This window comes from Prunus persica, chromosome G1 (assembly GCF_000346465.2).
Source record: "Prunus persica cultivar Lovell chromosome G1, Prunus_persica_NCBIv2, whole genome shotgun sequence".
In the NCBI taxonomy this organism is placed as follows: domain Eukaryota; kingdom Viridiplantae; phylum Streptophyta; class Magnoliopsida; order Rosales; family Rosaceae; genus Prunus; species Prunus persica.
The window spans coordinates 38,476,536-38,499,332 of NC_034009.1; the positions used below are offsets into that span (position 1 = coordinate 38,476,536).

General features: G+C 36.5%; 5 protein-coding genes across 5 annotated transcripts; 4 read left to right on the top strand and 1 right to left on the bottom strand.

Annotated features, from left to right (window-relative positions):
- LOC18788701 (pentatricopeptide repeat-containing protein At5g10690) lies at positions 914-9,773 on the top strand. The gene is made up of 13 exons (XM_007226372.2): positions 914-1,137; positions 1,237-1,419; positions 1,510-1,642; positions 1,830-1,927; positions 2,116-2,277; positions 2,379-2,447; positions 2,871-3,006; positions 3,466-3,698; positions 3,996-4,073; positions 4,481-4,549; positions 4,982-5,158; positions 5,379-6,724; positions 7,434-9,773. The coding sequence occupies exons 1-12, from the start codon at positions 991-993 to the stop codon at positions 5,655-5,657; spliced, it is 1,764 nt and encodes a 587-aa protein (XP_007226434.2). The 5' UTR covers positions 914-990; the 3' UTR covers positions 5,658-6,724; positions 7,434-9,773.
- Positions 6,283-8,093, top strand: LOC18792782 (54S ribosomal protein L24, mitochondrial). The gene is made up of 2 exons (XM_007226030.2): positions 6,283-6,724; positions 7,434-8,093. Exons 1-2 carry the CDS (start codon positions 6,468-6,470, stop codon positions 7,882-7,884), a joined length of 708 nt encoding a protein of 235 aa, XP_007226092.1. The 5' UTR covers positions 6,283-6,467; the 3' UTR covers positions 7,885-8,093.
- Positions 9,099-9,633, top strand: LOC18792441. The gene is made up of 2 exons (XM_020557670.1): positions 9,099-9,448; positions 9,540-9,633. The coding sequence occupies exons 1-2, from the start codon at positions 9,099-9,101 to the stop codon at positions 9,631-9,633; spliced, it is 444 nt and encodes a 147-aa protein (XP_020413259.1).
- Positions 10,090-11,828, bottom strand: LOC18793164 (suppressor protein SRP40). The gene has a single exon (XM_007224752.2). The coding sequence runs from the start codon at positions 11,660-11,662 to the stop codon at positions 10,241-10,243; it is 1,422 nt and encodes a 473-aa protein (XP_007224814.1). The 5' UTR covers positions 11,663-11,828; the 3' UTR covers positions 10,090-10,240.
- LOC18791219 (E3 ubiquitin-protein ligase MBR2) lies at positions 17,243-22,168 on the top strand. The gene is made up of 6 exons (XM_020554301.1): positions 17,243-17,491; positions 19,283-20,488; positions 20,619-20,669; positions 20,770-20,868; positions 21,118-21,282; positions 21,758-22,168. The coding sequence occupies exons 2-6, from the start codon at positions 19,307-19,309 to the stop codon at positions 21,905-21,907; spliced, it is 1,647 nt and encodes a 548-aa protein (XP_020409890.1). The 5' UTR covers positions 17,243-17,491; positions 19,283-19,306; the 3' UTR covers positions 21,908-22,168.

Genomic DNA, 22,797 nt, shown 5'->3' on the forward strand with positions numbered 1-22,797 from the left:
CCAACTCCGCCCACTTGGCGCTGTCCTTCTGGTGTGAAAAGAGGAAAAGTTTGCCTTTACCTCAAATTGGAGGGATGAGCATGAAGCTCAAAAGTTGATTATGATGTCGGCCTTTTTTCTAGGCATAGCCTATAAACAAAAAAGGAGGTCTGAAAATGGCTGAAAGGGTATAGTTTTGGGCACGAGAATATTACCTTTGTAGTAAAAAAATGAAGGCGTTGCTTGCCTTATATGTGTTTTCAACTAGAACAAGTAGCTTTTTGTATGATAAGTTGTCAATTTTCACATCTCATTGTGTACCCACTGCTGCGCATTTATCTTGTGTTTCAACCCCATTTCATTTTGTCTATGCTTTAAATAGAAAATATTCTCTTTCGCAAAAGTGACATTCTATGTTCGATTGTCAATTTAAACCGTTGATTAGGTATTTACTCCGTCTAAATGTGTTTGCATTAATAGTCTGATATGAAAATACCAAATCTTAACCCAAAAAAAAAAGAAAATACCAAATAGTCTAGTGAGTCGACATTATCTTGGTTTTCATTTTTAATTGCATGACTAAGTGCTTCTAACCACTTGAGCTACATTCATTTTCCAATATTACACTATTTTTTTTTAATTTTGATTAGAAGCGATTACACACAAGAGAGGGTGATTACACACGCAGGGGTTCTAAGTTCTAACCCATGACCTGATGGGTTAACAACAATTCACTCTACCACCAACCAACTGGGCTACTAGTTGTTCCCGCAATATTGTCCTAATTTTAAGCAGGCAACCTTTTGTTATTTGATTACCAGAAAGGAAAGTTTGGTTATTGGACCATGATGGGCCTATGTGGGCCTATTGGGCCTGAACTGATTAAAACAGTGTACCCACTAATTTACCCGCCAATAAGCTAAAAGCTCCCGACTTCAGTCTCTGACTGACATTATCTGTACAGAGGGATCCATGGCCGATGGCTAGCTCTGAGCCTTTTCACAATATACAATGCAAGCCTTCTCTCCCTCGTTCTCTGTTTGTTCTTCTTATCCATTACGGCGTCGTCGAATCAGCACCGCCCCTCCCCGCAAACCTAATCTCAGGCGGCTCACCTCCCGCGTCGTCCAACTCACTCGCCGGAGACAGCTTCACCAGGTCCTGTTTTCCACAACCCTGTTTTCTTTTTCTCGAAATATATATTTTTCTGTTTTGCATTGATGGATTTTTTTTCTTCTTGATTTTATTGTTTTGCAGATAATGGAGGAGATAGAGATGGCCAAAGAACGATACGGGAAGCTGAACACCATAGTGATGAATGCGGTCGTCGAGGCATGTGTTCATTGCGGCGATATCGACTCTGCTCTTATGGTGTTTGATGAAATGTCTGACCCAGGAAGCTGCGGCGTCGATACTGTCACATATGGTACCCTTTTGAAGGTACTTTTTTTATCTTCTTCTTTTTTTAAAATAATTTTTTTATTGCTTCCCATGGATTTGTTATCAGTGATTTGGGTGCCTTGTTGAAAGGGTTTGGGCAGGGCTCGAAGAATTGATGAAGCGTTTCAAGTACTTGAATCTGTGGAGCTAGGTACTGCCGTGGGAAGTCCAAAGTTGTCAGCACCTCTCGTTTTTGGTCTGCTCAATGCTCTAGTTGAAGCAGGTCTGTATCACCAATTCAATGCTCTTTAATAAGTGCTTTGTGGGCATTGTCTTAATATAATGTTAGGACCAAAATAATAGCACCCAATTGAAAGATCAGTTTTCTGATCAGTACATTTTGGTTACTAATAAGCCAAATTAGTTGCTTACAAACGTGCATGCGCTGTTTGCTTCTTGCTGTAGTGCAGGAGATTTACGCCGTGCTAATGGGCTTCTTGCACACTATGGTTTTCTTCTCCGCGAAGGTGGCAGTCTTACACTCACAGTCTACAACTTATTAATGAAGGTTCTGCACTGACCTATATATTGTTCTTTAAGAGACTTAACAAATTACAGTATGAATTTTCTTTTTCTACTTTTAGAACTGAGCTTTGCAATCAAGATACAGACAGCGTTTTGTGTATGCACGATCCTAGATTTATAATTTTAGTTGAAAATGTTGTGCCTTAAGGGTTTTCTGCTCCTGATTTTCAGGGATATATCAATGCAGGCATTCCTCAGGGTGCGATAACCATGCACACAGAGATATTACGTCTAGGATTAAAGCCTGAGAGGCTCACCTATAATACTCTAATATCTGCATGTGTAAAAGCTGGAAAGTTGGACATGGCAATGCAGTTTTTTGAGGAAATGAAGGTCCCAAGCTATATAAAAGGCCAGTTTAGAGCCTGTATATGATATTTTAAGAGTATTAGATTGTTGCAAATTAAGTTACTAAATATGGCTCCTTGTTTTAGGACGAAGCACAGAAGTTTAGTCATGGTGACCTTTTCCCAGATGTCGTCACTTACACTACACTACTTAAGGTACGTTTACTTTTCTTTCAACAACCTTGTTAATGAAATTTAGGACATGCTCATTTTTGCAAGTTATTCAATGTATTTTCTTAACAATGTCAACTGTATGACATATTCATTATTGCATGGTAGCATTTTTTACAGCCACTGTGGTTGTAAACTTTCTTTATAGTCTTTTTCTTTTAAACCTTGTTCTCTGTAACATTGTGGTAATCTATTTTTTTTTTAATTGAAAAAAGATATTAGGAACTTTATGTTAGTAGTTTCCTTTTCGTTTTTCTGAATGGAAGAAGTAGATTTTTCGTTCTGCCCCACCCCCCACCTCCTGAGGAATACGCTTTATATATTTCTCTTGTTGGTAAATTGATGTTTCAGTTCCTTAAAGTCCTATGATTTTTTTTTTCTTTCTTTTTGTGTGTCTTCTTTTGGCAGGGTTTTGGGCATTCCAAAGATATCAATTCAGTTCAGAAGATTATATTGGAAATGAAAACATATATTGGTTTGTTTATTGATCGAACAGCATACACTGCAGCTGTCGATGCTTTGCTAGGCTGTGGCTCAATGAAGGGTATGTTGTAGAATGCAATACAAGGATTTTAAGTTATCAGAAATTGCCAATGTCTATATCTTTACATTTGCCTTATTGTTTTAAGTTGCACGCCCTCCATTTTTACATTGCAAAATTCAATATATTGTCAATCAAATGATGAAGAAGAGACAAAAGCGATTTCTTCCACCTGCCAATGTCAAGTATGATGGTGATGTAAAGATCTGCAAAAACGATGCAATTTGAATAGAGCTTGTACATTTGCATGCTGATGTAGGCATCAAGATTCCTCTGCATTTAGTTTTCTCTGTTAGAGGTCTCATTAAATGCTGCACCAAGTATGCCGCATAGAAAGTGGACTGGTTAAAATTTCATGTTTCTTTTCTTATCAAATTTGGATGGATGCTGGATTTTTGAAGTGTCAGAAATTAAAACCAATTCTTACTCTTCTACAAATTAAAATTTTGTCCTTGTGCTTAGGTGCTTTATGCATTTTGGGAGAAATACTAAAGCTGGCTGGTGGAAATCCAGACTTGCGACCAAAACCTCACCTCTATCTTTCCTTCATGCGTGCCTTTGCTGTTAGAGGAGATTATACCACCGTGGAAAATCTAAAAGATCACATGTGGCGAGATACTGCTGGAACTATCTCCTCAATGGTTCAAGAGGAAGCTGATCATCTTCTCATGGAGGCAGCTTTAAATGGTGGTCAGGTAGTATATCAACTCTTCACAATCTTCTGTATGGGGTGTGTTACTGCATAAATCTCTTTCCATTCCTGTTTACTGTTTACCTTCATGATGTTTGAGGCATTTGGATGCTGATTTTAATATCTAGATCTTGCACAAGATATATAGCATTGCCTTCCTTTAGTTATTTTTCCCCTCTAAATGGTACTATCAAGTTAGTGCATTAGTTCAATTTTGACTTAATTCTAACCTTTTGCATTTGATTGGCATGAGCAATCTGACTTTGACCATTTGTTGTTTTATGTTTTTTGGTTTTCTCAGGTAGACGTGGCTATAAAATGCCTTGAAAATGTTATTACAAGGTGGAAGAGAATATCATGGACAAGTCGAGGAGGCATGGTATGTAATGTGCTTTTACCCTCCATGACTGTTTAATAGTTATGAAGATTAAGATTAGATGTGGTAGGTAATCTACACTGTTTTGAAGGATGACAATGTTATATCATAATGTTAAAGACATGCCTAAAAATTCTGGGTTGGTGCTGCACAGTTGGTTTTATCCTCTTCAAGTTCTCTAGACCCTTTAAATTGATACCGAGGAAACTTGTTTAAGGATTTTTTTATATAAAAATTTGGACTTATTTCTTTGAATTTCACAAACTTTAGTTCAATATTACTTCTTGTATGTGTTAGTAGTTGACTAAGTAGGCCTTTTATTTGGAATTCTATTTGTTTTCAGTGCTTACCTACATTATAATTTCTGTGTCCTCCTAGCATGAATTCATTAATATGCCTTTGCACTGCAGGTTGCACTACGCGTAGAGGCCTTATTAGGATTCACCAAATCAAGATTGAGTCCTTATCTACTTCCTCAGGTTTTCATACATTTATTTTCCTTTCAAATTGTAGATAAAATTAGCTACTTAAGGTCCTAACCTGATGACCTGGCAAATATACTTTCATATATAGGTGTCAGTGCATGTAAGATGATTGCTAAGGGGCCTACCATGAGTGGTTTTAATGTAGAATATCAAATTATGTAGAAGTGTGACTGGATATGATTTTAAAAATTCAATGCACTGATGAAGAATTTCTGGTGGTGAAAATATATTTAAAAAATCAGATACTTTAATAACCCGGACTAGTTGAATTATGGAAGGGGGATCTTTTATAAATCAATCAAAACTAATGATAAAGGGACTACTTTCATATCTTTAGCCACTACTGATTTACATTCTGATATGTACTCAATTATTGGCTTTTAATTATTTTTGTATGTGTTTGCTTTGTACACCTTTTCTATTTAGGTATTGACAAGTGAACCGATTGAGAGTGTCATGATGCCCTTTGAAGCAGCTCGGCCACTAAATGGGACCGTGCACTTGAACAAAGTGGTTATGCGTTTCTTTAGGGATTCAGTGGTGCCCATTGTAGATGACTGGGGTAGCTGCATCGGAGTATTGCACCGTGAAGACTGTAGAGAGGTATTTACTATTCACTGATGGTAGAAATAAATTGCTTTTTATCCTGGACCATAGGGTACAAGCAAAATCTGATAGATGTTTTCCCTAACATTGCAAATTTACAAGTCAAATGCTTTGTGTTGTGTTGTAAACAGCATTTTAACAATTAAATGAGCATTTGTATTAACAACTATATGTTTAAAGTTTATGAGCTAATGGAAGTTTGCATACTATTGCGTAGATGAACGCCCCTCTTTCGTCGATGATGAGAAGACCGCCTCCTTGTGCTACTACTAGGACATCGATCGGCCATGTGGTGGATCTGATTATGAAGTACAGATATAAAATGGTTATTGTAATAAACCACAGCTCAGTATATGGTGGTACTGCTTCAAGATTGAGGGCAGTTGGTGTTTTTACAGCTGAACAGCTGTGTAATCTTGTCACACCAGAAACGCCAGGACTGAAATTTTCTTTAGGTAGAAACCTGATTAACAATCTACAGAGCATGAAACTATAGCCTCCTTGTAAATTCAATTTTTGTTATATAAATATGATTGCAGTGAAAATAGTATCCTGAAAGGTGCTTGTTTATACCCTGCTATGAAGTCTTGTGGCAATAATAGCTGTTTTGGCTGATGCATTGGCCAATTTGGCCTTACCAGAAAACAGCTCAAGAGGGTAAATTCAAGGAACGAGGCTGTTAGTAATTTGGAATTTTACTAGCATCTGTTGGCACGAGTATATGCAATTCTGGTAATTCTTGGGTGAGACTGTAAGACCGTCATGTAATATTTGCTGTGAGATTCATATTAATCAACGTGCACCCATGTGAAACTCGTATATTCAAGAATCTCTAAGCAGGCCCATAGCTTGATAAACATGAACCATTATTTGGGCTTTGTAACCCAAATACATTGAATATTTGAGATCGTTTTCCAATCTTTTTAATTGACATATTTCTTTTATTTATAATCTTAATGGTGTATTTCAGAAAATCTCAATAGGTGATGCAGAAAACTTGACAAAAAAACAAGACCAATGTGAAGCACCTTTAACAAAGGCTTCCATCAGCCAAAATTCAATTAAAGATTTAAGAATCAAATAATCTATTTTGTAAAAGCAATTTTTGTAAAACCAAAAATAATCAGAGCCGTTGATGCAACTGACATAAGTAGATTTTACCAAAAAAATAAAAGAGATAAAAGAAAAAGCCACTGTGCTACTGCTTCCCAAAACGCAAGGCAAGCCACTGGGAAACACAGGAAATGAATTGAACCCTCCACTGGCCACTGCAAAACCCTAATTAACGAAGACACAGTGAGTGAGAATGGCGCTCAAAGGAAAGGAGACGATCAAGAGCATGATGAGGAAATTCGGAGACAAAGCCCTAACTCCGCGACTGAAGGAGGAGGTGAAGAAGAAAGGCATAATGGGAGACAAAACCCTACCTCCGCGATTGAGAGAGGAGCTCAAGAAGCAAGGCGTACCCGACTCCAAAATCATTATGGGTCGGGCCAAACGTGGCATCTACGCTGGCCGCCACATCCAGTTTGGCAATCAAATCAGTGAAGACGGTGGCAACAAGTTCGTATTTTTCTCATTTTCTCTTGCCTTTTCAATTTTAATAGCTCTGCTTATTGAAAATTGAAAATTTTCCCTAATTTCAATCCATGACAAAGACAATGCTAAAAATTACAGAACTTTTTATATGATTGTAGGACCCTTTGTAATATCTAAACCCAAAATCTTGGACTTGATCAGTGATTTTGATGTAATTTAATTTTAGTTAGCTGGGTAGTGACTGTTTTGAATGCTTTGTATTGTATGTTTCTAAGCATTTTCTTTGTAGGGAGTAAGGGTTTGTTGAGGTGTGTACTATATATCAAACTGAAGTATTAAACTTGTGGGTTGCCATTTTAACCATTGTTGCTTCAGAAATTGTATTCTCAAAGCTATTTGAGCTAAGGCTTGAGCTGGCTCAATCATTGGCAAAACGTATCATGCGTTATCATAAGGATTCTACGGAATCTGGACAAGTGCCAGACAAGTATTAGAAGTGTACAAGTTTTATATTTGTCTGCTGTGCCCAGGTCTACATGGGTTTTTTTGTTTTGTTAGAATTTGGCATAGTGTAGCACGCTATACAGTTTCTCAGAGTATATTCAATGCAATTTATAGAATAGGGTTGGCTTATATGACTCTGATTTTGAATTACTAGGTTCTTTAATCTTGTAATAATTTGTGAAAATGGGTCATATTAACCACCGGAACTTTCCTTTGTTGGCGGTGACAGGTCAAGGAGGACATGGAAGCCAAATGTGCAGGAGAAGCGTCTCTTCAGTTACATCCTTGACCGTCACATTCGGGTGAAAGTCACCACCCATGCTCTCCGTTGCATAGACAAAGCAGGTGGGATTGATGAGTACTTTCTGAAAACTCCTTACCAGAGGATGGATACAGAAATGGGTCTCGTTTGGAAAGCCAAAATTGAAAAGCTTTATGAAGAGGTTCGGCAGACACCGGTTGCGTTAATTAAACCTGAAGCTGAAGCCAATTTGGAACAGAAATTCAAACAACTAAAACTAGACGAGAGGGACGTCAGGAGAGAGATGTACGGTTGGTCAAACAAACTAAAACAGATTGAGGAAGGAGCTGACAACCAAGTAGCTGATGAGGAAGGTGCAAGGATTGGAGAACAAAGCTCTCATGTTGATGTTCCGGAGCAGTTGGTTGCAAACTCCTGAGTTTGGAGCTCGTAAACCAGCTTGGGAATGTTCTCGTTTTTGTCAGCTACTTCCGGTTTTTAGAGTTTTGTTTCTCTTCAGGGTTTTTAGAGAGAAATCGTAGTAGTAGCCGATCCTGATAAGCCGAAATTTGTTCATCTTTTCCCATTATGGAAATTCACATGACAGTCCTGTTGGTTTCATATACAATTTTGTACTAAATAATTTCTATAATCTGCTGCTCATGATGATCCCCTAAATGGGGTTCATGATTCATTAAGCTGCCTCACAAGTAAACTACTTTGCTTTCGCTCACTCATCATATTGGTGATGATGTTTCTATAACTAAAGAGAAAAGAAAAATAAATTATGATGTACTTAGAACCGTGTGAGCATTCAATATAACTCGTGTGCTTAAAGCTTTGTGTTTCGTCTGTTTCCGTGTTTCTTTTAGCTCAAGGTGAGCTCTAATGCTCTGTTCTTCTGTATTTGGTAACACAAGAAACTCGAAAACAAAAGAAACACGGCTTTAAGAAAAACAGGACATGATCGCCTTTTTACCAACCCAAAAGTAGAATAGGTTTTTTTTTTCTTTTTCCCAAAAGGGATTAGGGGGGTTGTTTCAAATGACCTTTGAAATCCAGAAACGCCATAAATTTTTGAAGTTTATAACCAAGACATTAGTGAAAAGTCATATCAATTTTTAAAGTTTATGGAAACAGGATATTTGTTGTATACCTCAAGAATTAGAGCCGTTGCAAGTTACAGCCATTTAGGCTTTTTAGCCAGCACCACCTTCAAATTTCTTGTAGTGCAAAACTTATTTAGCAAGCAGTGGGCCCCATGACAACCATTCTCTTCTTCTTCATTAGCAAAAGAACAAAAAGAACAGAAAAACAAAACAAAAAACCAAGCTTATGTTCTTCTACTTCTCTCTGTCACACTAGCCACCACCCTCCCTTCTCTCTTCCCATGTACCTCACACACAATTTACATAGCTGTAATTCTTTATAAAAATAATCTAAAATAATAATTAACAAATAGCTGGAAGCTGCAGCCTTCACGTTCAAACACGCGTCGCCTAATCATTTCCAACACGCTTTCTAGTAAACCACATAACCAAACAGTTGCTTGCTCAAGAAGCTTCTCTCCCATGTCTATAAAAACCCTTCACTCCTCACTCCATATGCAACAATTTTGCATCAGCTTCTCACTCCAACAAGACCACAGCAAAAATGGGCAGGCAAAGTTCGTCACTTGTAAGCCACCTGAAGAGGGCAGTGAAGAAATTAAACCTCATTTTACTTGGCTTTAAGTTAAACCGATGGAAATTGGCTTCAATCCTTGCTTGTACTAACAGAGCTTCTGCAAGGCAGTGCTTGAGCTTCAATGACAGTTTGGGTTTGTATGGCTGCATTGAAGATGATAAGGCCGATGAGAATCGGTGTTTTAGACGGGTTCTTAGCACAAGGACCCATGATCGCGCTTCGGATGATGATGATGATGTTGATCACCGGGCTGATGTTTTCATTGCGAATTTTCGTCGTCAGCTGAGGTTTGAGAGACAGGTTTCTTTGGAGTTAAGGTACTGCAGAAGGGATAGCTTCTAGAAGAAATTAGTTAATTATGAAGGAAGCTTCTAAAATGAATGGTCAATTGGTCATGGTGTGCCAAAGAACCAAGGATGATAATGTGAGAGACAAAGGGTGGCCTGGCCTCTATATGGGGCACCAAGAAAAGTATCTCATATATGGCAAAGTTCAGTTCTAAATTCTTTTTGTCTTTCATTTTTTCTTATTGGGATTTCGATGTTTTGTTGCTGATACTTTATCAGGCAGCTCTCTCAAATGGGAAGCAATTCGGATGTACGTTTCCAAACTTGAATAATAAAACTATTGGTCGTTTATGTATACAATTTATTCATTTCTGTTTTTGATATTATATGTGTATCTATGATCACAGTTTACATTCCAATTTCGAATCGACACGCGTGTGACATTCATTAGCTATTTGAAAATATTTTGCTCACTGATTCTGGCAATGCAGTAAACTTCACATGGAAAATGCAGATTGTCTATAATTATCTAACTAGCTAGCAAAAATTAGGCTAAAACTACTAAAAAGAATGCATAATTAATGTACAAATTGTATAATATATCATTATACAGGTACTATCAACAAATTTCATGTAGGGAAACATACAAATTCAATGACACCCTCTAAATCTAAATGCCAATGCTAATAGAAAGATTTGTCAGCATTTCTATCCAATTCAATTTTTTTCTTTCTTTAATCTTTTAATCCTCCACATTACATGTCAATGTATGTGTCAATATACAGAGAGTACAGATTTCACAACATCATATTGTAAATGGGTTCATTTGGATCCTGATTCATAATCTATCACAGTCTCAAATGCCCCAACCAATGCTTTCACCTTGTTCTTCCTTTTCTCCAGCAACTTGCTTGCAGTCTCCTCAATCACATCATTGTATGCAGGAGCAGAGTCCTTTTTCCCTCCTTGTGATCCCTCGCTTGTTTGGCTTGGCTTGGCTGTTTCCTCTGCTCCCTCAGCTGCCTCAGCTGCCTCAGCAACCTCAGCAGCCTCAGCAGCCTCTGCAGCCTCTGCAGCCTCTGCAGCCTCTGCAGGCTTTGCTTCTTCAATTCCCCCATCAGCTTTTTCTTCCCCTTCCTTCAATGCAATCCCTTCCTTCTCATCCAAGGCCATGTCCTCAACATTCTTGCTTTCCTCCACTGCATCACCATCTTCTTCATTCTCTTTTCCTTTATCTTCTTTCACCTCAACTTTTGTTTCCTCACTTGCCAAACCCTCTTCTGGTTGAGCCTCACTGCTTTCATCTAATTTGTTCTGATTATCTTCCCCTTGATGTTGTTCATTATCTGCAGGCTTCTCTTCTTGGACCAATGCATTTCCACTTTCTTCATTTCTTTCCTCCACAGTTTCCTGCAATTCCTCTGCATTAACAGTAGAACTGTCACTAGTCTTGAGCTTCTCATCCTCGCCGCCATTAGCTTCAGCTTCTACAGCTGCACCATGATCATCAACTTGCTCCTTCTCTTCAACTTTTGGGTCTGGAAGAACCACCTTTTCATGTTCCTCACTCTCAATCATACCTACCTCTTCAACCTCTTGATGATCCAAAGACTCTATAGCCTCTAGATCGGCTTCAAGATCGAGTGTTTGTGTTATGTCCTCACTCTTTGGAGGTCTTGTTGAAGCTGTACTTTCCTTCTTGGCTGAACCACTTGTACTGCTCTTCTTCACACTCTTTGCATACAAAAGCTGTGGCTTTCCGGCTCTAGCCGTCTTCGAATTAGACCTATCTATACTGGGTTTCGGGACATTGGAGCTTTTCGCTGTAAACGATGAAGATCGTAGCGATGTGTCCCTTCCTGGTGATATCAGTGACTTGCGTAGTCTTGACGGTGATGGTGGCTTGTCAAAAGATCTTCTTCTACTCAGTGTAGGCTTTTGAGATGATGCAGAGTCTTCAGAGCCATGTTTCTTGCTCCCAGCTAATGATGACTTGGAAGAATTTTCATGTCTTGAGGCACTCAAAGTAGGCCTCAGATAGTTTGGGACTTGCTTTGTTGTTGAGGTTGAAGAGGTTGAAGAGGTTGAAGAGGTTGAAGAGGTTGAAGAGGTTGCTTTCTCAGTGCCTGCAGAAGATGAAGACTTGGTGACTCTTTTGGTGTGGTTTGTGTGGGAGTTTAAAGCTGATGTGCTCTTCTTCAGCTCCTTCCCTGAAGTAGTGCTATCTTTAGCTTTTGTTGCCATATATGTATTGCTTGGATTGATTGATGGCTGATCAGCTGAGATATTTCAAATGCTGCTACCTCCCTGCATATTTTTCTAAAGAAATCATAAGTTAGAAAAAAGTTCCAATTGATCAATGTGATAAATTTAAGGCATGTTCATCTACTATGCTAACAAATGTAACATATCAATTCATGGTGAACATGTTTACGTAGATTGTCAATTAAGACGACACATTCAAACAATTTTATTTTAATAAATAACTTAAATTGACAATTTAATAGCATAATAAATGAGGTTTTGACAAATGAAGATTAGCTTCAATATTCCTTACCGTGAGCTATCTTCATTCTAACATTGAAAAGAGAAATATCATTCTAAATTGTCAATTAAGACGACACATTCAAACAATTTTATTTTAAGAAATAACTTAAATTGACGATTTAATAGTATAATAAATGAGATTTTGACAAGAGAAGATTAGCTTCAATATTCCTTACCGTAAGCTATCTTCTTTCTAACATTGAAAAGAGAAGTATCATTAAAAGCAGAGTCAGTTAATACAAACAGGTGCCTATATACTAATCACGTATTGAAATTGATAGGAAGTGGGCCTAGGGGCCCAGCATCCCAATTGCATGCTAATGTTATTTATTGCTCTGATTCACATGGTAAAAATGTAGCTCAGGCTCACCTAAGTCTGGACCAAATCCTACTGCGTCAAATGCAAGAATCTAAGCCTTTATGGGGAGGGCTTTGATTACGCTGCAGGACCCGGATGAAAAGAATACCAATGGGGCTAAATTCAGATGGGTCCCATGATCCCATTTCCCATTCATTAGAGAGAGAAAGACTTAGATTATAACATTCTTGTTTTGTCTCTGTATTTTTCTTAGGTCCATACTCTTTTCTTACGAACCAAATAACATGTTTTCTTTCTTTTGCTTCTTTTTGTGTTGTTAAAGGCATCGCATGTTCTCTGTATATGGTACATGTATTGTCATGTTATTTAGAAATCATAAATAATTTGATTACCAAATTTCATATACGGACTAGTTATTTAGTCAAAACGGTGTATTTAGCTTTTTAAATCCAAATTATTTAATCGATAATCTCAGAAAATAGCTTACCAATACAATAAACACGGTGGGAGGTTTCGGCCAAAAAAAATTCACCTAAACCGTGCTCACCTAATAATGCATAACTAAATCCACTTGGAACAACAGTACGCAAAGTATAAAACAAATGCTTTGCTGATAGGGAGGGGGGATCGTTTTTGTTGTCACCTAGCTTAGGTCTTGTCAGGTCGGTCTATATGACAAGATTGCATGCTTATCCCCATTGACAAGCAACCCAAAAACCCACACCACAAAGACAAATTTGAAACTTACCAACATATTAATTTTCATAAGAGGAGAACAAGAACTCAAAGACAATCGAAACTAAGTAAGAACATATGTCCAAAATAATCTTCAAAACACATGTTATGCTTCGCACAAATGGCAATAAATTAAAAACAAAATATCCCAACTAAAATCTTCCACCATCTCTAGAAACCAGAAGTAGAAGCAAAAAAGAAAAGGAGTTGCATATGGCGTGAGGGAATATATGATGAGAAAGAGTAGATTTGTAGGAACCAAAAAGAAAGAAATGGGAGAAGAACAAGTTAACGTACCTTGATTGAAGCAAAAGGAAACCCGAAAATCTGAAAACACAAAAAACACACAAAATGGAATGGGAATTAGATGAAGAAATTAATATATGAAGGAAGAGAAAGAAGAGATTGGTTGGAATTGGAAGAGAAATAAAGGGGAATTATTTCTTCAAGTTCATGAAGAGAAGCGCGAATTTCGTGCGCACAACACAAACATGGGTGGTGGTGTTGGTATGTTGCTAATCAGAGGTTAGTTGGAGGCCATGATTTCAATCAATCACTCTTCTCAAAATTCTAATTTTGTTCCAAATCCAACAATATTCTCGACATGTGGCAAGGGTTGACCTTTTCAATGGCATTCATAATTTTATTAGAAACTGATCTTGGTTTCATCGTATAACAGAAGATGTTAAATGTGGGGGGCCGTTCATCTACTAAGTTTTCTTCAAAATTAATAATTTAGTTTAGTGGCATTTAGTTTTCGCTTTGTTGGAGCAGATATTGTGTTACATGAACCAAAATTTGTTATGTTGGAAAAAAAAAATCTTATTATTATTGCCAGTTGGGTATAGCTTAGTTGATTGAGGTCTTTTATCTTCATCTATGTGGGTAGAAATTCGAAACCTTTGAAACCCAATGAATATTTGTATAAGCTCCTCTCTCTCAATCGCTTGTACTAAATAAAATTCTTGTTCTTAGAACAGTTATCTTTGGATTAAACCTAAAAATGAAAATGAGGTTGGTTAAACTTTTCTTATAAATCACCTTTCCAAATGATCATGAAGATTTCTACTTTCTTTTTATGGGTTGAAATAATCAAAGACTTCCTAGGGAAATATAAACAATATTTGTCAAAACGATGTATGTGTCCAAACCAAAACTCATGTGGAAAGGCCAGCTTCATCGTTAATGTTTGAAAACGAAAGTATTCAATTCGTGCTATACAATTAACAGTATTGTCGTGATATACAATTAATAATATCGTTCCTGAAAAATAAAATAAAAATAAAAAGTTTAGTATTAATATTTATTTTTCGTCAAATATACAACAATATTTTTCTATTATTAAATAGATACAAGGACAAAGGACTTGCCTTCCCATTCATTACCTGCAGAATCATACTTTCCCAATCCATTAATAAATTCAGCTTCTTTCATAATTGTGCTCTCTTCTTTCAAATTTATTTCTTTAAATAATTTAATTTAATTTTTTTTCAATTGGAAAGGGGTTTCCTTTTTCTTTTTGTTTACTTATAATTTGGATAAGAGAGCTGTTGGATCATGATTGGTTCCTAACTTTGATTAAAATGTGACTGCGTACGTGCATAAGTATTTAAATAATAACCAAAGATTAATTAATTATATTACACCACCAAAGCATATAAATAAAAATGATGTGGCCCTATATTACAATGGCATAAAGCATTAAGCCACGCTGTTTACATTATTTTTTTTATTATATAAAAATAAAAATAAAAATAAAAATAAAGGGTATATAATTTATGTGTAATTGTACATATGTAGTCCATTCTGTGCCACATCCTGCTTTTCTTTGTGCAGGCCATTACCTAATTAGCTCTTAAACAAACATGAAGAGGGAACATAAAGTTACATCACAGGTAGTGGTGTGGTAGGAGGAGATGATCATCACCTTTCCATGCCGCACCTGGCAAACATATAGCTACTCAAAATTTTATTTATTTATTTAAACTACTCTAATACAGGGGAACGGAGATTCGGACTCGAGCGTAGAAAAACACACTATAGTAGCCAATTAACCTAACTTATAACAATTAAAAGTCTTTTTTAAGGTTGGTTTGATATCCGATACGATTTACTTACATAATTTTAAATAAAAAAACACTAGTTTACTATACCAAACAAAAATTATTTTAAAAATCAAAAGAAAATTCTTGATCTAATAACAGACAGAAAATTAATGCAAAAACAAGCGTAATATCACAGCAAAGATGGAGACACAGTACGTGTATTAGGAAAAGCTTGTTTTGCTTTATTCTCAGCACCTAATTATTCTAATTAATTTATTAAGATGATGGAAGACAGAAAGATACGATGGAAAACATATGAAAGATGTGGAAGCAAAACGTCATAATCATACCCATAAAATTCACTAATAAGTTGCTTTAATTTATGTGCTTTATTTAAGGTTTGATGGGGAGAGAGGATTTTAAATTGGCCGTGCATTTTGCATGAAAATTTTTCATATTTCTGGGAAATGTTTTGACGGGTCACCATTTTTTTTCTTGAAAATATTTGGATCGATGATGCCGTGGATCTACTTGTTTCCAGAAAACAAAAAGATATTGCTTAAAATATGAAAATGCATGAAAAAAGTGTTTTTGAACAAAAATTTCGTGAAAATGGGTGATAAAAAAAGAAGAAGAAATATTCGAGAAATAAAGTGAGTGGAGCCACAAAATAAAACTATGTCCTGCTCACCATATTCTCCCTTGAAGATTCTGTGGGATTTATCCTTGACAGATTCACGGATTTTGTTTTTGTGGATAAAAAAACTTGTGTACTCAAATTCTCTTTTTTTCAAAAAAAAGAAAAAAAAATTCAATTTCTTGTCCATATGAAAGGAAAGATGCTAGCTAGGAAAGGTACTTAAGTTCTTGTCCATTTGAAAGGAAAGATGTTAGAGATATGCATAGGCATGAAGAAAAAGAGGAAATATGTTACTACCATTGTTAGGTTTTCTAATAAGAATTATGGTACATTTGGTGTGCAAGTGAACACAATTCCTATTAGAAGATGTGTTTGAAGTTCGAATGCTCATTTTTCATTGATTTTTTTTTTTGTTTTTTGTTTTTAAAGATTGGTTTTATGGCGAAATGATTTAAATGAAATTAATATGAAAATATTCATTTATATATAAATGAATAGTTCTTACAAGATTTAATTACTTATATTTATAGGGAAGCCAACATGGTACTTGATCTTTTAGCAACCAAAAAAAGGCATTACTGCAATCATTTTTGTATTTGGTTGGCTCGTTTGGGACTATTCTCTAGAAATCACTTCTGCTTATAAATACTTCTAGCAAAAGCACTTTTATTATAAAGATGTTGAAATTTTTATAAGAAATCGAAGTGCTTCCTAGAAAAGCACATAGTAGATTTTTCTCCAGAAAGCACTTCTATTGCTCAAAAGTACTTTTGAATTTTTCTGCCAAACATTGTCAAAAATGCTTTTGGTTATCAAAAAATATTTTAGCCATTCCATAAGCACTCCCAAATGTTGGGAAAAGAAACAAAACACTCCCAAATGGAGCTTAATAACTTTCATCTGGATATCGTTACTAGAGTGTACCTTGACTTGTGTGGTATTAAGATCCCCGGAAATCTAACTTTTAATCTACTTTTGTTTTATAAATGAATAAATAAAAAAAATATTATTATGATTAAATGTTCAAATAACTAAAAATCCTACTCATTCAATAAAAGGTTCGAAAACACAAGTACATGGAGAAATATGTAGATTCCACATAAGTGGATTCACATATATTAAAACCATCTATCTGATAAGCAAGTGAAAGAGACCTACTTCAAGTCTTCAACCTCAAGGTGGTTTGGAATTTACTTGGACCTTAAAAAAAGATTAAATAAAACAAAACACTCCTAATTTAAATAATTAAAAAGAAAAAGCCACAATAGAAGAAAAACATAGTTGAAGATTGGACGGCGGCTGAGATGGTGAAGTTGGTATGGGCCGTGTGGGGTAATATGGTAAACACCTGCAAGTCCCACAGAAAGAGGTTTTATACTATATAACACAGCCTTGTTGACCATGTCGTCACTGTCCTCCATAGCCCTCGATCTTTGATCCTTTTTCTGATCCAACGGCTCAAATCTCTCCCATTAGGACGGCACTTCACTTTGGTTGTTGTTCCTAGTTAAGCTTCCAAAGCCAGAAACTCAAACCGAAAAAAAAATAGATAAAATGAAAAATGGAAGTCCAAAATGACAAGGGACTTCTCTCTCTAGGCCTTGGATCATTCACACAGACGTTTTTGCCTCCCTCTCGCTCCCTCTCTCTCTCCTAAGAGGAAAAGCTTCTTTTCCTCTCTCTCTCTCTCTCTCTCTCTCTCTCTCTCTCTCTCTGTAGAGTCTAAAGACTTCAACTTTTGGCTTCTGGGTATTCAAAGGAAGCAGAAGAACACGGACAAGGATTAGGTAGAAGCAGAACAAAGAATCATCAATTATGTTTTTTTAACACCTATCTGAATTCAATGGTGGTTCAATTATATTGGGTTTGTTTTATTTTTTCAATATGGTTTAGCTTTGATAATCATTTCTGGTATATGTTAGATGAGTCTTCTTCACTTTTTCCAAACACCTTCGTTTTTCAGTTATTTTTGTCTTTTAATCAATAATTAAACACCCTCCTTTGGGAAAGCCTGGTATTGTTTTCATCCGTTTGGACTATTGGAATAATTCTTATCATTTTACGTTTTCTCTTCTTCTATCACTTGTCTTTTTTTCCTTTTTTGATGAGGAACTCTGATCATCATCACGGCCTATTTTTTCTGCTAGTTTTTCTTTCTTATCAATAACAATAAGTATTGTTCTAAGTCCAAAACTGAAATTTTCTGTTTGGTTTGTTGGAATATATATGGAGGAGAAATGATGATAACTTTCTTTTCCCTCCTTTTCAATTGTTTTTGTTTTCGAGAAATTTCAGCTTTTTTTTAATCTTTTCATGTCCTTAAATCACGGGGAAAGAGTCTTTCGGGAAAATAGAAAATAAGATCATTTGTGTGGAGAATAATTCTTGAAAAAGCGTTTCCTCACAACAACTAGAGACCCACTTTTTTGGGATGATATATGAGGCATGTGGCCATCTGGGTCCTTTTTTTCCTCATTCCTTTGTTCCTTTTTATGTTTTCACACAATCAAAATTTTGGGTTCTCTTTCCTATCAAAAAGACTGTATTGGGTTCTCTTCTCTTTGTACCAATGACTCAACTAATGGTAACAGAGGTCTTGATATCGTTGTTGTGCCTTGTTAATCCTTTTTCATGACTGTTTCATACTCCTATGTAATTATCATTGCTTGTTTCAGCTTCTGATAATCTGATTTCTGGCATGTTGCAGTTTTTTTATATTGTTGATATCTGGTGTATTGCTAGTGCTCTGAATTCTGCAATTGTTTTCTATAGTTTTGGACTTGGGAGTTTTTTTCTTCTTCTTAATAGTGGAATATTGTATAAAAAAAATGATTGTGGTAAAGTAACAAATTTCTGTGACAATGTTAATGAAATCTCTCTGAAATGTCGACTTTTTTAAGGTAAAAGAAGGCTTATCCTTTATAGCTGAGTAAGAATTTCAGGTATTTATAGTAGCACTTCTCAAAATGTAACTAGGGGTATGTCTTCGGCCAATGTAACTGACAACAAATAGGAAACTGTTTGGTGGGCTTTTCTACTTCCAGCAGAGGAAATGGATCAATATTTTTGGCCTACAGTTTCATTTATCATCAAAATATCTTGAAATTTAAACCTTGATATGCTTGAAATCTGAACCTTAATCCTTTAAAGAATCCAATTTTTGTTCATTTTATGCTAGTGATTTTTCCTTCCCTCTGTAGATTGTTGGTTTACATTGGATAGTGTGTTCCATTCCATACCGATGACGTAATGTGTTATTCATTTCTTTGTGAAAATTTTGCTTGCATATGAGTATGACACATGAAACATATTTGTTTTGTTTAAGTTTCTCCTTTGCAGTTGTTCATGGGAGTAATAGCTATGAAATGTCTGTCATCTTCTTGTTTCCTTGTCTTTCCCCTTCCAAAGAAATTTCCAATTCTTAGTACTAAGGTTTCTTTGAACACTATATGATACGTCACCATCAAAATCTAGATTGTGTATCACTAACAATCTGCATAGGAACTTGGAAGTCTATTGTCATTTTACTTTTGAAATAGCAATGCTGATCTTAAATATTTATGTTACTGTTCTTACAGAATTGAAGGACACAATCAACATACATGGATGAGTATTCCGGTAAAAGAGCTGTCAATAGGCTTGTCTCTAAAAAGGGATCTGGTCTTGTTTTGAGGGAAACTCCAAACAGAGACCGCAATGCTCAGCTCTGCAGCCGACTGGGATGTAGTGGAAGATTGAACACTGTGAAAGGTGCTCAAATTGAAAAGGCTAAGTCATCATCAAGGCCTGCATTCCGCAGCACTTCAAGTGGGAAAGAGATAATTGGAAGTTCCTCTAGGTCTTGCATTGCTGTTGGCAACACAAGAAAATCCATAACAGAACCTTGCAAAAAGCTATCTTCTAATTTGGAAACAGATTCATCTGAAACCAGTAGTGTTCAGGATGATCCTGAAGTTTCAGAGCTTGCTCCCCCACCTGGAAAGATTCAAAGAGGGCTGCACCCTGAACCTAAAAACGCTGAGTCCAGTGTGGTCACCTTGATGGAAGTTGGAAGCTCTGATGTAGCATCAAATACAAGATCGCGAAAGAGTTTCAATCAGAGATCTGGATTGCGAAACCAAGATTCCTTAGTTGGGTCTAATGTTTCTTCGGGATCTAAAAACACCAGCCAAGCAACACAGGCTAGCACAACCAGGAATGGTTTAAGAAATCTAAGATGCAATTCAATATCCGATATTGTCCCGTCCAGTTGTTCGTCATCAGATTCAAGCCTCAATAGAAGAGAGACCATAAAGAAAAGAATTTCTGAAGGAGAAAGTAGCTCTGCTGCTAGGGGGAAGAAGATGAATGGGTCATCATCAGCGGGACAAAACTCCAATTCTAGCCATGGCATCTCAATTTCTGATTCAAGAAGAGCTAGGAATATGCCTTCTAACAGGGATAATGGTGCTGCATCAGTTAGGACTCGGCGAACTGTCACTGGTCACTCGAGGGGAAGGCTTTCTAATCAAGGAAGTGGGAACAATTTATCAGCCAATGGATCCCCTGTAGTTGGCCCACAGACGTCTCAACCTGAAATGTCTATCAACTTGAATTCTCCTAGTTCATTACAACAGTTATCCCATGAAGCTCCTTTAATTCGGCCAAATTCTTATAGTCGGCCAGGTAGTAGCAGTGGGAATTTACATAGCATCATGCGAGCTGGTGCTGCAGATGTTGGCTTTTCCCGCTCTCTAATGAATCAGGATGGACTGCGACGCTACAACATGGATGGGATTGCGGAGGTATTATATGAAATTTTTATGTACATTTGTGTGGTCTTATGACTTGTTGCCTTGTTGGAGAGATTCACAAAAGAACTGATGTGGTAGTGTGGTTTCATTCTTTAATCTGTCCATTTCACAAACTGTGCAGGTATTGCTGGCGTTGGAGAGGATTGAACAAGATGAAGAGCTATCATTTGAGGTAGTTATTATAGAGTTTTTATGTTCACTTGCTTTTTTTGGGTCAAATATGTTCACTTAATTGGTTGATTGTTCTTTAACTGTTCTTTTTCATAATGCAGCAAATACTTGTTCTGGAGACCAATTTGTTCCTGAATGGCCTAAACTTCTATGATCAGCATAGAGACATGAGACTGGATATTGATAACATGTCATATGAGGTTTGCTATTGCTGCGCACTGCAATTCAGTTTCCATAGAAATTATCCATAGTATCTCTCATTGTTCTATTTTGTTTCAATACAATGCTGGCGTAGTCATTATGATGCATCTAAACTTTTTATTATCATCAATGCCTCGAATAAATCAATTCAAATAATCTACTAGTGGTGGGTTCAGAATAACACAATCTGGGGCAACCTTATTACGTTCAGCTGTTTCCTTTACAGTATTTCACTACTTGGATGGCAGGAATTATTAGCTCTAGAAGAGAGGATGGGTACTGTCAGCACAGCATTGCCAGAAGAAGCATTGTCAGATTGCCTTAAGAAAAGCACTTATCAGTTTACACCTCTAGAAGAATCATCCATAGAATGTGATGGGAAAAAGGATGATGTCAAATGCAGTATCTGCCAGGTCTTTTTCCCGTTCTGATTTTATTTATTTTTCTTAGAAGCACCTCTGGGCCTCGCTAGTAGTGGTTCATGCATGAGCTGAAACACTGTAGCTAAAATTGTAACTGCATTTACCTTAACTTAGCCGCTCCTTATTCAACTAAGGCTAAAGTTAGTTGCAGGGTACAAGGAAAACAGAATTTACATTGGGCTTTAAGAAAATTTGGGCACTAAGTGATTATTTAAGGCCAAACTAACCGGGTTGTCTCTAGAAATTTCACCCTAAACCTGCACTATCCCAAGTCAGTTCCTTGGTTAACTCAGAAGTTAGAACTAGCTCAACATGATTCCAAATGTTATTTAACATCCTGTAAAGTTTAGAGTGGATGTAATTGGATATACTTCTCAGCACTTAATTTGTTTTTTAGGTGCACCATTTGAGTCTGATTCTTTATATGTAGAGAGTAATTGTTGTTGGTCTATCTTTGTTTTTCCAGGAAGAGTATGTTGCTGGAGATGAAGTTGGAAGGTTACATTGCGAGCACAGTTTTCATGTTAACTGTGTAAACCAGTGGCTACGGCTTAAGAATTGGTGCCCTATATGCAAGACAGCGGCAGCACCCTCGAAACCTCCACCCTCCACATAAATTTAATTATTAAGTCATTTGGAGGAGAGACCTTTCTCATTGTACAAAACTTGCGTCTCTTCCTTTTCTTTTAGCTCTTACCCTTGTCCATGTACATACCAATTCTCTTTCATCCCATTCAACTAATAAATCCAAGCTGTTGGTGTTACAGCGGGAATCTGCATTCACTTGTGGAACTGTGAATACATACAAAGTGGTGCTGTTCTTCAAATACATTTCTTTTTCCTTTTTCAATTTAGTTTGCAACATTTGGATGCATGACATGTCGGATTTTTAGTTTTCCCAACTATTTCTGGCAGTGATCAGTATGCAATGCTCCAAACTTCATATGATCTTCAACATGCAGCTCCCTTTTTCAGTGCAGATTGAATGCTGCATGGAAATTTGGTTTTTCTTTTCTATAATCAGAATTTACCAGTTATTTTTCGAACTTGAACTTGATTAAAATAAACTGATGCACACACTTCTGAGTCTTTCTGCCATTTCAAAGACAAATGAGGTTGGTGCTGTCTGCCCGGAACACTAGGGTACCAGTATAAGATATTGATCTTGGACAAATTTTGAAAGTGAGGTTGGAAAAACACTGATTGAAATTCCAGTTCAACTCGAATAGATTTGCCAATAATATATGTTCAAGAAAACATTTTGGTATTGTGATCCAAATACCCTTCCATGATACAGATATTAGGTAATAATGTTAGCAGTCTTCTCCTGCTTCCTGATCTCAATCACAAACTGTTCAGAGCTCTGTTTTTATTTTTGTGGGAAGAATCAAATAATATTCATGGGATGTCACAGAATCATTTTTCTTTGCAAAAGATAAAGAGGTAACCCCTAGAAAAGGCTCAGTCGGTACTGCTCGGAAATGTCACGTATAGGCCAACAACATG